Source organism: Cyprinus carpio, chromosome A12, assembly GCF_018340385.1.
Source record: "Cyprinus carpio isolate SPL01 chromosome A12, ASM1834038v1, whole genome shotgun sequence".
Taxonomy (NCBI): Eukaryota; Metazoa; Chordata; class Actinopteri; order Cypriniformes; family Cyprinidae; genus Cyprinus; species Cyprinus carpio.
The window spans coordinates 9,642,799-9,658,282 of record NC_056583.1 but is presented as its reverse complement, the minus strand read 5'-3'; the positions used below and the strand labels follow the sequence as shown (position 1 = coordinate 9,658,282).

General features: G+C 35.4%; 1 protein-coding gene across 1 annotated transcript in view; it reads right to left on the bottom strand.

The window, feature by feature from the left end:
* Positions 1-14,816, bottom strand: part of muc13b (mucin 13b, cell surface associated) — a 14,971-nt gene extending 155 nt beyond the window's left edge. The window contains exons 1-13 of the mRNA XM_042767413.1: positions 14,611-14,816; positions 8,875-8,961; positions 4,023-4,145; positions 3,213-3,329; positions 2,881-2,987; positions 2,633-2,691; positions 2,277-2,404; positions 2,021-2,158; positions 1,879-1,924; positions 1,396-1,433; positions 1,204-1,291; positions 915-1,110; positions 1-727 (exon numbers count right to left, since the gene is read on the bottom strand). The exon at positions 1-727 is cut by the window's left edge and continues 155 nt beyond it. Of these exons, the coding sequence (XP_042623347.1) occupies positions 584-727; positions 915-1,110; positions 1,204-1,291; positions 1,396-1,433; positions 1,879-1,924; positions 2,021-2,158; positions 2,277-2,404; positions 2,633-2,691; positions 2,881-2,987; positions 3,213-3,329; positions 4,023-4,145; positions 8,875-8,961; positions 14,611-14,671 (1,332 nt within the window). The 5' untranslated portion in view covers positions 14,672-14,816 and the 3' untranslated portion in view covers positions 1-583. The remainder of the gene's footprint in view (positions 728-914; positions 1,111-1,203; positions 1,292-1,395; positions 1,434-1,878; positions 1,925-2,020; positions 2,159-2,276; positions 2,405-2,632; positions 2,692-2,880; positions 2,988-3,212; positions 3,330-4,022; positions 4,146-8,874; positions 8,962-14,610) is intronic.
* Between the last annotated feature and the right edge of the window lie 668 nt (positions 14,817-15,484).

Sequence of the window (15,484 nt, the reverse complement as noted above, 5' to 3'; positions counted from 1 at the left end):
TGAATAAATAAGGTGCATCACTGCTTGAATATCTCAAAAGAAACATTGATTTGTTTCGATTTATTTTGTAAATCTGAGTTCCAGCCCAAGCACTAAACATATATGTCATAAATTTGAACATTCAAACATCTGACTTAAACAAGTATTGCATTAAAAGCATGGATGTGTTTAAAAAAATGTTTTGTAGGAACTGAAAAACAAAATGATTTTAAGTTTGTAAGATGGAAAAGAAAAATAAATTATGTAGAACAGGCGTCACTGTCCAAACGAAGACCTCTGCAACACAGCTTCTATTCAACAGTTGAGGAACGACATTTTGTCCAAATACTTTTAAAGCAAAAGCTTAAATCAAGATTGAAGCCCATAAACTGAATTTCAATAGCTGCTAATACCACAGAATGTAAATACGAAGGAAATCTGAATTCTGTTCCTATGGTTAATAAAGATTCATATAAAAGGCATTAACTATTTTCCCATTAAAATCTTTAAATTTGGGTCAACAAAGAAATAAAAAATGTAATTCAATCTACATGAAGATGAAGAAAAATCATCCAAATGCAGTGATTTTCCTGATTAAATCATGTTAATATCTGCGCATGCTGTCATCATCTTGCCGAAAGTATGGGTTGTGGACACCACCATTTTCCTCTCCTCTCCCACCATAGCCAGAGTGCGCTGGGGGAACGTGACTCCTATAACTCACGTCCTCATAGTAACCAGTGTAGCGCTACAAAAACAAAAAAATTGTTTTGAGATACTTAGAGGTGCTTTATTAATGAATGTAATTTTATCACTTTGATCAAATAGTTATAAACACATTATTTGGATAATAGATGATGCTCTACAAGGGTCATCACTAAAATTCATGTGGCCTGTAATAAACCCAGTGGGTAGTATTGTAGTCCTGGTCTTACTGCATTGCTCTCTGGGCGATCTCTGGTCACCAGTGCCTGATTGCTCCCACTATTAGTCATCTCCAGATTGTTAGACTTCCAGTTAGCATCAGGGTTGGCCCTAGGAATCCTGGGAACTCCGGTAGGTTTATGTAATTCCTTATTGCCATAGTTTGAGCTAAAATCTTCCTGGGATGAGGAGCTTCCCTTTTGATTCTTCAATTGTAAATAGACACACAGACAAAATGAATGTTTTAAATCCATAGAATGTTTGTGTAAATGGATTTGGAAATGTGTTGTGGACTCTTACCTGCAGCTTACAACTATCAGGGCCACAATAAAGATAATCAACAATGCACCCAACACAGTGGACACCACGATCACAACCAAAAGATATGCTGTAATGAGAATTGGCATTACACACAGGTGCATAAATGTTCCTCAAAAGTAGTGTAACAGAGTAGCTGAGCATGATTCAGATGATGGTGGAGAGCAGACTTACGTTCACTGCAATTAAATCCAGAGAAACCAAAAGAACACCTAAAATAATCAAAACATCTCTCAGTGATACCATGGAACCACAAAACCCATTATGACACATATAACATTACATATGTGTTTTTGCCTTGTGACATGTTAATACAGGGAACATCCTTAAGGAGCTATTTCTGCCTTATCTAAAAACTGACTGTTGGTCAGTTACTTATGTATGACTTTTGTATTCATAAATATTATTAAATAAGTCATATTTAATAATATTTAACTTAAATAAAACCAGTTAATATAAATGTTACAGATCGATAACTTCAATTCACAGGGCATGGGCCATTTTCTTTTTTTTTAATTGGTGGGCTTAATGAGTATGTTATACCATACTATAGAGGACCTTAGTGGGCCCTGGGATAACATTAATTGTTTATGAAATAATAATTAAATTTTCATATAGATTCATTAAAATCTTTAATGAAATAATGCAAGTGCATACTTTTCACAGTTGTCTTCATCCACTGCCATTTCCCCATTTGGACAAGCTATAAAAAGATAGGAGCACAACAGAAAATTTATGAAGACCAGTTTGAATTGTTTAAAGTTGTGCATTCATACTATGGAGCAAAAAAGATACTTACGAATGCATAAAAGTGATGTGAATTGTGACCTGATGTACCCTTCTTTGCAAGTGCACCTTACAGTACCACTATTCTCTTGTTCTTCACAGGTTTCAGTGGTGTTATTGTCACAAATGCCAATCTCACACATACTGCCTCCTGTGAATTGAGTATACAAGTTAAAATGTACCAAAGTATGCTTCTTTCTAATGCTTGAATTTGCTAAATTGTTCAAAATCATTGCAGAATGACAGAACAAAAGAACCCTCAGATGTACGTGTGTATGTGGCGCCTTCAGGTAGGTAAACTTTAATGGATTTTTCAATCTTATCTTCAACTGAAGCTGATGTGGCATCGGATGACAAGTCATAGAAATTCTGCACTTCTGCAATTACACTGCCCTCACTGTAAAAGGAAATGATGAAAAACTGTTAAAAGATTTCAACTCATTAGCCTTTATATCTAGGGGCCCAATTAAAGCTGTTCCACATTTTCTCATAATGCTAAGACTGAAAGTGTGAATTATTATTTGCAATTTATATTCAACAATGAGTAAAAGAAAACTAAAACCGTCTCAGAAGCTTTCACAAGTTAATGTTTAAATGAAAGGCTATTATAACAAGTGGTACCAACCTTAGCTTCAAAACGGTGGAATTAATGTAGCCATTGTCATCAGCCAGGGTTTTTCTGAGCTGTATTTGGGATAAGAATATAGAATGCAATGTTGTTTGACATCATCTATTAGTTATTTACCACCATTTATTTATATCACTCATCCTTTACTATGTAAAAATGAAAAATCTTGCTAGACATGCTGCTGTAGAGTGTGTTGGGTAGGATTGAATGTCTACACAAATCAAAAAGGAAATTCAGTCTCTTACCGCATTCTCAATATCACCTGCTGTTTTTTGAAACTCTTCAGAAATTTTGTCAGCCATATCTTTTTTAAAATCTCTGGCCACAGTTAAATTACCTGGGAAGACCTTTGCTGCAATCATTATAAAAAAGAAATATATATATATAACATAAGTGAATGTTTCATTGATATTCTCAAGTCACAGGAAAGCAGATAATGGCAGTTAGATTCACCAGGTTACATAAAACATTAAGCTTAATTTCTATACCACAGGCAACTTAGTGTCTGCTTTAAGGATATAATTGTGTCACATATCTACAATTATGTTCCGATGATTCAAAACTGAGCCAGTCATACTTTGAATGCAGCCTCTCATTTCCAAGTAAACCAGCCCAGGCTGGCAGATGCAAGCAAAGCCCCCAAACCGTTCTTCACATATAATGTTTCCAATACAAGGATTTGAAGCACAGGCACCTTGAAAATGAACAAACACGATGCCATTATTAACCTGCGTGAACCAGAAAAGATCTTTTCCAGCAGTAGCTATTTTCTGTAAATTACTTATATATTCTAAAATGACAATCATGTTGCCACGTTTCCAAGCTTTAAAAAAGACTTGTGTCATAAAATAGTATATATGATTTCTGTGCTATATTCCAAATAAAAACAGACCAAAATTTAAGCCATTATTCACTGAAGATCTTGACATTTGTCCTATAGTTTAACCTTAGCAAGTTCATGGTGTAGCAATATCTGACTGGTAAAAAAAAAATGTATCGATTGATCTAGTTTACATTTTTGTGCTGAATGATTAGTTCACAGACCAGTATGATTAAGCTCCTTGGTTTAACTCATTGACTTAATGATTTAAATTACAGCATACAAAGTCATATGGGCCTCTTCATGACACAGTTCTTCTTCTTTTTTTCTTTTTTTTTTTTTTGCCTTTTTGAAGTTTAAAGACTTCAGTCCCATTCCACTGTTATTGCAAGTGACCAGTACATTGTTTAAAATGTTGTCTTCTATGCTTCACAGAAAAAGGTCATAAAAGATTGGAAAGACAGTGAGTAAATTACAGGATTATGGATGACTTCTTCTAAAGATCGAATGTTATTTTAAAGCATTTAGGCCTGCTGGTGGGATTTAAGACTATGACGGTCTGAGTACCTTGTGTCGTAGTGGTTGTGGTGGTAACAGTTGTGGTGGCAGTAGTTATGCTGGCAGGAGTATTGTCTGTAGAATCAGTTTTTGTGTCTGTGGTAAAAGTACCAGTACTTGTCTCCTTAGGAGCTGTGGAGAAAGATTTTATGTTAGGGCAGGTTGCAGAAAGACCATAATAAACTGCATCAGGATGATCAGTCTTATATTACCCAGAATGGGTTAGTTTAATGATAATGACTTTCTGACTGTAGGTACATTATCCCCCTTTTTACACAGCTACTTATCAAATAAATACGTGGACAAGAAATAATGATTGGAGGTTAAATTATTTTATACCTTTACCTGTATTTTATTTTAAAGCTTCTTCTAAGAAAAAAGTCAATTACATTGTACAAAACAATTGGCCTGGAAAAAGATGATCACTACAACAATAATAATGTTAATACTGAATCATCCAAGAATCCTGGTAATATTTATACTGAACCCTCCCAAGTAATTTTTTTACTACAGCTGATTACTGAGATGCAAGATGGCACAATTTGCATTTGTATGAAATAAGAAAGCCTGAGCTCAGAGTGTGATACAAGACTTATGAAAGTAGCACTTTTTCAGTTACATGAATGTGCAGACTGACATAGCATTGCCTCTGACCACAGCAAAAGTTAAGAAATATCTGACTACTGAATATAGCAACTCAGAATCAGAACTGAGTGATCATGAGGGCCATGTAATAAATTACAGTCATGGCCAAAAGTTTTGGCAATGACATAAATTTTGTAGTTTGCAGCTTAAGCTGTTGTGGTGTTCATTCACATTGTTTCTAGATTATTGTGTAGAGTGATCAGATGCATTTTAAATAATGGCTAAAAGCTTCATTGGCCAAAAAATAAACTTTTCAAAAATAAATAAAATAAATAAATAAATCACTGTTCACTTTCACAATCACTTTTGATCCTAACACAAAATGACCAAGCTAACATTAATTGACTAATCATATCAGCAGCACATGTGAAAGTGTTAATGAGTACTAGTCAGGGGAAATCACTATCATACTAAATAGACTGTAAAAGCAGACTGATTGCTATAAAAGGAGGGAAGAAGCGCTTCCAATCATTGTGTTCTTATTAGCAATGGTTACCTCCAAAGAAACACGTGCAGCCATCATCGCTTTGCATCAAAATGGCCTCACATGCAAGGAAATTGCTACAGAGAATATTGCACTTGAAAGAACCATTTACCGGATTGTCAAGAACTTCAATTGTTGAGGTTTGACTGCAGTGAAGAAGTCTTCAGGATGTCCCAGAGTATCCAGCAAGTGCCAGGACCGTCTCCTCCTGAGGAGTCAACTACGGAATCGTGTCACCAGCAGTGCAGAGCTTGCTCAGGAATGGAAGCAGGTTGGTGTGAGAGCATTTGCACACACAGTGAGGCCAAGACATTTGGACAACGGCCTGGTGTCAAGAAGGGCAACAAAAAAAGCCACTTCTCTCCAAGAAAAACATCAAGGACAGACTGAAATTCTGCAGGAAGTACAAGGATTGGACAGCAGAACACTGGTGCAAAGTTTTTCTGATGAAGCTCCCTTCCAACTGTTTGGGACATCTGGAAAATCGATTGCTTGGAGAAGAAAAGGTGAATGCTACCATGAGTTCTGTGTTGTGCCAACAGTGAAGCATCCTGAGACCATTCATGTGTGGAGTTGCTTTTCAACCAAGGGAGTGGGCTCTCTCATAATTCTGCCCAAAAATATGTCCTTTCAATGATCCATGAGCAATTTGGTGATGATCCATGCATTTTCCAGCATGATGGAGCACCATGTCACAAAGCAAGTGTGATAAAGAAATGGCTCGAAGAACATTACACTGAGATTTTGGATCTGTGGCCAGGTAACCCAGATCTCAATCCCACAGAGAACCTATGGTCAGTCCTAAAAACGCGAGTGGACAAGCAGAAGCCCACAAATTGTGATCAGCTCCTGAAAACTAATAAGGCAAGAATGGATCGTCATCAGTCAGGATCTGGCCCAGAAGCTAATATCCAGGGAATTGCAGAGGTTATGAAGAACAAGGTTCAACACTGTAAAAATTGAGACCTAATAGACCGGCTTTGGATTCAGAGAAGAAGATCAGGTTTATGTTTCTTACTTATCAAACAGTAACAAGGACACTACAGCAGAAAAAAATAAATAAAAAATAATAATAATTAGGAGAATTTCAACCATTAACACAATAGTACACTGAGACAGAATTTTTTTGGGGTGAACTATGCATGTGAGGAGGACTTCTTATGATTAAAAGTTACTATGTAGCCTTTAGGCATGCTGGTGGGATTTAGCCAGAGGTGTAAAGAGTACCTGAAAAGCATACTTGAGTAAAAGTAAAGATACTTTACAGTGAAAATTACTCCACTACAAGTTACAAGTCACCAATTTCAAAACACACAAAAAAAGTGATAGTAAAGACATATATTGTTAGAAAATATTACTAATTTGGATAAATACTATTCTTTTTATCCTTTTATTCATTCATCAAAAAAAAAAAAAAAAAAATTAAGCAGCACAACAGTTTCAACACTGTAAATAAATCAGCATATTACAATGATTTCTGAAGGTTCATGTGACACTGAAGACTGCCTATTGATGCTGAAAATTCAGCGCTGCGCCACGGAAATAAATTACATTTTAAACTATATTAAAATAGGAAACCAATATTAATATATTTCACAGTATTAATGTTTTTGTGTGTGTGTGTGTGTTTCTGTAATTTTGATCAAATAAATACAGCCTTGATGAGCGTAAGAGACTACAGAAAAATCATTAAAAATCCAACTGATTTTGAACGGCAGTGCATAAAAAGCTATATTAATGCGGCATTTGACGCATGCACACACACACACACACCACTGGCACACAAATCGGAGCAGAGAAACGCGTTGTGTAGCTATGGCCCACTGCCCCGCGACTTCTATTAATAAACTTTTTTACAGTATGGGATCGCTACATTACATTACTCAACAACGAGGAGGTAAAATCGCTGTTTTTAACTAACTAAACTCACAGCTTCATTTTTGTTAAAAGAGATGCACAGATGCAATTCACAAACTCAAATTTCATCTCTCTCTCTCTCAAAATTGCCATATTTATTTTTTTTAAGTAAAAAACAGTGGACTAATATTAAATGATTTGCAGCTTCCACCTCGATGTCTTGTTTACACGATAAACTCACGCTTTGCACTGGATATCACGCTCTGCTTCTGTGAATAGTAAAACCCGCCTACTTTTAAAGTCGGCATGAAACGTAGCGATAGTGGGGGTTTTTTTTGTGTGTGTGTGTGTGTGTGTGTGTTTTGTGTTTTGTTTTGTTTTTTCTACCGAGTGAAATGGCATTTGAAATGAGAGGGCGGGACTTGATTTCGTCCTTTGGGAATTGATTGGATCGTTGGAAGTTTGGGCGTTGCTTACAAAATGGAGGCTGATCTGAATGCCAGTTTGCAGTTAGTTGTGAGGGGATTTCTCTACACTGGATTCACCGGCGACACCCTAGCATGAAGAAATGTTTTATTTATTGAGGAAGGCGACGGACGAGGACATGCGAGAGAGAGAGAGAGAGAGAGAGAGAGAGAGAGAGAGAGAGAGAGAGAGAGAGAGAGAGAGAGAGAGAGAGAGAGACTGCCTGAATGACTGAGCGCGTCCTCCACCAGGTTAAGTAAAATAAAAATTTGCAGTGTCCTAAGAGTAATGTTGTGGTAATATCATTATATCCTTTAAATTTTTAAGGGTAGTTTACTCCCCTATGGTTTGCGTCAGCACTGGTCATTTTGGGCAGTTTGGCCACTTTTAATTATTGGGGGGGACTTGTCCCCCTCAGTGTCTATGGTGGTTACGGCCCTGATTTTACGTATGTAAAATGAAATATATCACATTATAACTTTGTTGTTGTGTCTAATACAAAAAACAAACAAACACACACAAAAAACATCTATAGCAGATTATTTGATTTAAGCAAAACCCCATCCCTTCTCATTACCCTAAATAGTGCAAAGACAACTTTTACTTGAAATACAAATAATATAAAAGACAACACTGTTACCATCAGCATCTGTGAATATTAGGAAACACTAGACATTTGAATGGCATGACTGATGAATCAGAAATGAGTGATCAAGAGAGCCATGTAACAAATTACATAATGGTTAACACAGGCTCAAGTCCTTAAATGGGACTACAGAGGTTTTCGGAGACATTAAATGTCAAAACGACAAAATAATAAACTCAGCTACTTGCTAGTCCACTTTTACAGCCTTTGTTTATAATCACACTCTTGCAAACTATTCTACTGTAAGCTTTCAGGGAAAATGTTTTTTAAATCAAGCCTGAAAGAGATGTCAGAAGCTTAATGGTAATGTTGATGTCATGCAACTGTAGCTCATTTCTAGCCTACGTTTATCTTATTACTTCTGACTGTAGTTAGGATTCAAATTTAATAAAAGTTGGGTTTATTTGTGAGGATTATCATGATGAATAAAATGCAAGAATCATAAACTTTTTTCCCAAGGGAACCAAAGTGCTGCTAACTTTCGATTGGCTTGCAAAAATACGCCATCACCACACTCTATAGACCAGCACTAGATTCAGAAAACAAAATCAGCTTGCTGTTATCCAATAGTAACAAGGACACTAGAGAAGAAAATGTCAAGGCAATTTAAATAGTCAACACAATAGTAAATAAAGATATATTTTTTTTTTGTTTTATTTTTTATTGGGTGAACTATGCCTTGAAGGACAATTTCTTCTTATAATTAAAAGTTACAATGTCTTTAGGTCTGATGGTGGGGTTCCTGATTATGGACAAGAGAATACCTTCTGTGGGGACTGTGATGTCATTAGTTGTGCCGGAAGGAGTATCTGTGCTCTTGGCTGTGGAACTGCTTGGTACATCTGTAGTACCTGCGGTAGGAGATATTTATGTTAAAGAAATTGACATCAGAAAGACCATATAATATGTTGAACAAGACATGGGAGGGAAAAACAATGAAATTTGTTACCTGGAAACAGTGACACATTAACATTACACTTATACTCTTCTAACAGCGGGGAAAATTCCCACTGCCAAATCCACACAATACATACCAAACACCACTTTGTTTTCTCACACAGTCCCACAGTCAATTCTGAATGATGAAACTACCCCTATGTCTTCCATTTCCATAAAACCATTATATGATATTTTGTGTATTTGACAGACAGATTCAGCTGAGCATGTTCTCTGATCCAGAGAACACGATCAACAAATGTTGGATTTTATATCCAACGATTTTTTTTTTTGAAGATCCATTTATGTTAATAAAAGGGGAAGAAGTGTAAAGCTACATGTATTTTACAAATGTAAAATGTAATATATAACATTATAAATGTAATATATGTTCTGTCTATATTATTTGTTTTAAGCAAAACCCCATCCCTTTTCATTACTCTAAATACTGCAAAGACAAATAATCTAGAAAGAAATACAGAAATACAAATAATAATAATAATAATAATAATAATAATAATAATAAACTACAATTTTTACTTCACAGACCTTAAAGAGTGCTGCAGGCAATATTTTTGTAAACCAAAACCTGGAAACAAGTTTTTTTTTTTTTACTTTAGCATTTTAGCACTTCTGGTTGCATTGTTTTGAAATCAATGGTTTTTTGAATAGGTTAAATGCCAAATATAAGGTCTGTGGTTAACACAGACTCAAGGTATTTTGTTGTTTTATTTAGTGATGCACCGATCCGATACAGTATGGGTATTGCTCGATACTGCCATTTTCTGCCGTACTGGGTAACGTATCCGTCAGACGAGACCAAATCCGATATTGTGCGTAGCCTACTATTCCTATTAGGCCCGTGAAAGGCACAAACATCAGAAAGCACCATAAAGTTTCCGTGCACTATATTCTAGGTTTTCTGAAGCCTTACTATAGTTTATTGTGAGGTACATATGAATATTTAAATAGTTAAATTCAAGTTTACATAAAACTCTTCTCTCTGCTGCGGCTGTCAGTCATCCTCCAATCAGCATTCAAAGTTTCAAACTGTGTTGCATTTGGTTACGACAGTAAAGACGATGAAACTCTCTTCAAGATGATTCAATGTTCCTATTATACTTGATGTACAGATAAAAATCAGTGGTTTTGCATAAAAATACTTTATCTTGCTGGAGTTTATAGTACTGTTTCTAAATCACGTTACCTTCTACCTGGTGTCCGTTAGATCACAACGCTAGAGTAGAGAGCAATATGAATTGTTCTTCATGCGCCCAAAAAAAGGCTCGTTCTAACACGCCCCCACATCTCTACGTCACTATGTGGGAAGATTTACATAATGCTACCCAAATGTTTATGCAAAGAAAGAATGTGTAACTTTTATTCTCTCTGTTGCCATCGCTGCCATGTTCTGGAGTCGCTGTGTGTTTCGTTGTAAAAGCGAAACTACTTTGTTTGGCCTTCCAAAAGAGGACACAACTAGAAATCAGTGGATAAGTTGTATTTCAACACTGTTCCAGAACAGTTCAACCCAAATATTGTGTGTGATGCGCATTTTATGGAGGATGAGGACTGTTTTCTGAACCAGTAGACTGCAATGCGTCTGTGGCACAATGGCTGTTTCAATAAAGTTGGGCAGTCCGGTGCTTCTAACTCACAGGCAGTAAGTACATTTTTTTTTTTTTTTATATTAAAATAATTTGCCAATGATGATTCAAACGCAAGTTTTGAGCATTAGAGTAGGCTTGTGATTTTTTGTTTCTCAGATCACAAATGCAGACATGGCTTTATGTTTACGCAGCGCGATACGCAACGCAACATGTAAAAAGACAGTAAGTCATTATAATTAGTAATTATGTCCCCACTGGATGCAACAAATGCCTTGTTTGTAATGGGTTTTATAGGTTTTGTCTCATCTAGTTATGTCTGGATCGCGAACGAATCTTTCTATTTAACTGGATCTTCTTAGTGAAGGTCAAACCAGTTCACCAAATCAAACTGAATCGTTTGAAATGGTTCGCGTCTCCAGTACGCACTAATCCACAAATTACTTAAGTTATTCGGTTTATAAACATGCCTTACACTCCCTCTGACGTGAAATAAACCAATATCCAGAGTTATTCAGTTACTCCTAACAGTACATTGAATTAGTTGATTTATTAGGTTTGTTGATGTGAGTTGCATTAGCTTTGCTGCTGGACTGAGTCTCGTGCTGCTGTCCTGGGAGACGGCATATTATGTTAATGGGGAAACATTTCCGTCACACGCTTGAGGCATTCGGCCAGTCACAACGCAATGGATAGCTGGTCAATCAGAGCACACCTGGCTTTTTCAGACCGATGAGCTTTGTAAAAACCGTCACGTTTCAGAAAGGAGGGGCATAGAGGAGAAAAAATAATGTACGTTATATGGAAAATAATGTGTTTTTTTTTTACCTAAAACCACATAAGCACATTGCATTACACTAAATACACAAAATAATGTTCTTTTTAGCAGCATCATATTACCCCTTTAATGTTTAGATTTTACCAAATTATTGTGCACTCTATAATTTTTCTAGAGTAACTTTTGCTGATGAATTATCCACTAACCTAGTTTATAATAGTATTTTTTTGTCATAGATTATGATTATATATTTTTTTTAATTTTTTTTTTTTTTTTTTTTTTTTTTTTTATTTTAGTTGTATTTGTTTTGTAATGTTTTGTTTAAATTAGTTAACAGTGATGATGTTTTAAATAATATTAGTTATAGAAATTCGATACTGACTTAAAAAAAAAATGACAACACTGCGCTGGTATCAGATCGGTATCGGTATCGGCCGATACTCGGAATTGTTGCATTGTATCTGTTCTGAAAAAAAGAAAAAAAGGTATTGGTGCATCCTAGTTTTATTCTACAACATAAAATGCATCAGTAGTACTCCTCTGAGATTTTTTTAAAAACTTTTACCCGTCTTGAAATAGATGGTTGCTAACAAGTCCTTAAATGAAACAACAGAGGTTTTTGGGGACCTTAAACGTCAAAAAAAGAAAAAGAAAAAAAAAAAAAAAAAGAAAAGGAGAACCGACTGTCTTTAGAAAAGTTTAGATCATATATTCTTTTCATCTCATCTCTGTATAATGCATATCAAATCAGCGTTCATAAGCGCAGCTGCTTTGTTTACAGCCAAGGAAACACTGTATTGCTGCTGTTTCAAAAGCACCACCTGCTGTCACAGAGTGAATTTGCGTCTCATTCAGCCCATCTGCTGTCTTTGTTTAATGCAGATGTTTAATGTAGTATAGTTTCACAAAACTAAAGTCAGAGCATTCTGTTTTTGTTTTAAAATTTCAAATGATACAATCTTCAGCTGTTTCTTAATGTTAGATAATCTGAATCGTCAACACAATATTGAATTAGGGGGAAACTGGGAAATTGAATGAGGGGTGAAACTGCACCCAGCCCAAGGTTGCACTATGAATGTTAGTACCTGCCAGTAGCACAATTACTGTAAGTTACTTTGAATAAACATGTTTAAGTGGTACCTTCTACTGTGGTACGTAAAACAACCAAATAAAGATGTGATTAGATAAAATGTGTGCAGTGTCTCCAAAAATATTTTTAAACATTTAAAATGTATGAATGGCTTCACATTAGAATCATAAAATATCAAAACAAGTGGCATTTATTTCAAAGAAATTTAACACATACAAAGAATTCAAGCAAAACAATTAACAAATAAAACTGATTTATTATGTATCAAATTATAAAGCTGTTTCATGTATTCAGAGTTGTTTACAGTATTAAAGAGTTTGATTTTCATGCTAAGCAAGTGGATGCAGTTTGTTTTTCCGGGACAGCAACAGAGTTTCACAAGTGTGTTTGTTGACGAAAGTTTTATAAACAAGGCCCAGTTCGACGCTGGATTTGCACATCATTTGATACTAAAAGATGGAGTAGTCCCAGCTATAAAAAATCGCGGTCATGATTCAGAACTGCAGATGGTAAGTGAAACGGCATCAAATGTCTGTTTTGCTGCCATTCGGCACTCAAGTGTGCGTCACTCTTTAGCTCCACCCAAGGTGTGCTTCCAGGAGCTCAGAAAGCTGTATATTTCTTTTATAAATATGATAAAACTAAAGACTTTTTGGAGATATGAAGGATGCAGTGCTATTCTATAGGTACTCAAGATTAAAATGACATTGGTTGAAACTGTGTTTGTTATGCCCCCTTTAAATATGCTTTGGGGCCACTGTATATGCGACCATGTGCAGGTCATCAGAAATGTCACTTGAAAATATGAAGAAAAATGCAAAAGGAAAAGAAAAGTATGTAGTTGTTTGTTTTTCATTGTTTGCTTCCTGGAAAAAAATTGCTTGGTCCTGAAGTATTGGAATCAAATTAATTCTCTATTTGGGGGCCTTGATCACACCATATCTACTCATCAGTGGAAAATAATCTTTGAAAAGCCAATAAAAATGGTATGGACTTTGTAAGCAATAAAATTTCAACAGTTACTCAGACACTTCATGATGAAAATAACAAAGTTCACATGCCAATTTCCCATCAACAAGGAAGTGCCAGCTCAAGGTTAACTACTCTAAATTAATCAGTAATAGAATACGCCTAGGCAAAACAGCATTCATATAAAAAAGTAAATATGTATGCAAAGAATATATGTAATATTGTTTTTCCACACCTAAAACTGAGCACACAACAAAAAATAACACATGCACGCACGCGCACACACACACACAAACACACACATACACACATCACACACACACACACGCATACACATACAAACACACACAAACACACACACACACACACACACACACAAACACACACACACACACACACACACAAATAAAAAAATAAATACAATAAAATAAGGTATGAGGTTGCCTAACTAGTTGCTTTCCAACTTGAGCTCTTCTAAGGAACAATGACCATTTGGGTGAACTATCCCTTTAAGAATGAACTTTTAAGGCACACTGATGAAATCTCAAATAAATGGTAAACTCAACTGGCCAGCCTATGTGCAGATAATAACAGACAATTCCAGTGTTGCTTTAGGATTATTAACTACTCAGTGACCAAAAAGTTCTACAAAAAGTCAAACAATCCATAACTGTGAATTATTTTTGACTTTTAGAGGACCTAATCAATGATTCTTAAAGCTGACAGGTCATTATGAATTTCACTATTTAAATATTTAATAAACTAAAGTTAAAGACTTCTTCAAAATCATTTAAATGAAATACAAATCTTACATGTTAATGCACACAAAATGATGAATAATTAAGTAATTATAAAGTTAGGTTTAAGACAAGCTATGTTAAGCGAAGTAGACAAGGGTTCTGAAAACTTGTGTCAGAATTACAAAAACATTAACAACATGACAACAGAGTTTACAAAAACGATCTTTTGAAAAATAAGTGTGAGCCAATTTGCAATCACGATTTAAGAATCCAATATTATAGATGTCCATAAAAAATAGTCTACAACGACCAGTAAAGGAACTTTAAATTTTTTGATCAGCTAAATATGATATCCAAATTTCTCGAAGAAATTCACTCACTTTGTGCAGTTGTTGCAGCCACTAAGCAGAAGATCAGAATGGTCTTTAGTGGTATATTCATTTTCAAATTTTAGTCCGAGTGGCAGTGCAGCTACTTATCATAAGAAACAGGCACCATAAAGAGCGAGAGAGAGAAGAAAAAAAAAACCCAGATCCTCTGGTGACTAGTTGTCTAGCACTACCCTCTGTTCAGTGATTAGAAGGTGTTAGGTAGACCAGTTTAAATCCTGCAATCATGGGGGAGTGCTAAAGATCAATAATGATGTAGGTTGACGTTGATGGTAAAGTCACGCCTCCTGGAAGGGTAATGCAGGTGAACTACAGGGAAGTTGGTTGACTGAAGATGATGTTTAAATATTAATATTTAAATATGCTTAATTACACTTGAATATGCTGCGCATGGGATTTAAATAAGCGTAAACAATACATAATTTACCTATAAGAATGATTTGGAATAGTTCCTTATTGTGCTCAGCCTAAATTCCAAAGACAACACGTGTTTAGGTGGACAAACGATATAAATATCAATTTAACTTTTAAGTTCAGAGGTCAGTTAAGTTCTTCACTTAATTAACAGTCATGTCATCTGATAGCACGTCATGTAATCAGAGAGTCAGACTTCTGATGACAAGATTTGGTATTTCATTAAACAAATGTTGACTTATAAGATAATATGAGGGCAAATATATTTAAACCCACTGATTAATTTTGGGACCTTTGATACCAACCCCTTGATAAGAAAATTAACAAAGGCTGCTCTTAAATAATGACCACATTTCACCCATAACATTAATGGTATAACATTACTAAAACTGTTCTTTGGTCAAAAATCACATGACATTCTAACACAGTCTATATTCTGTACAATACATAA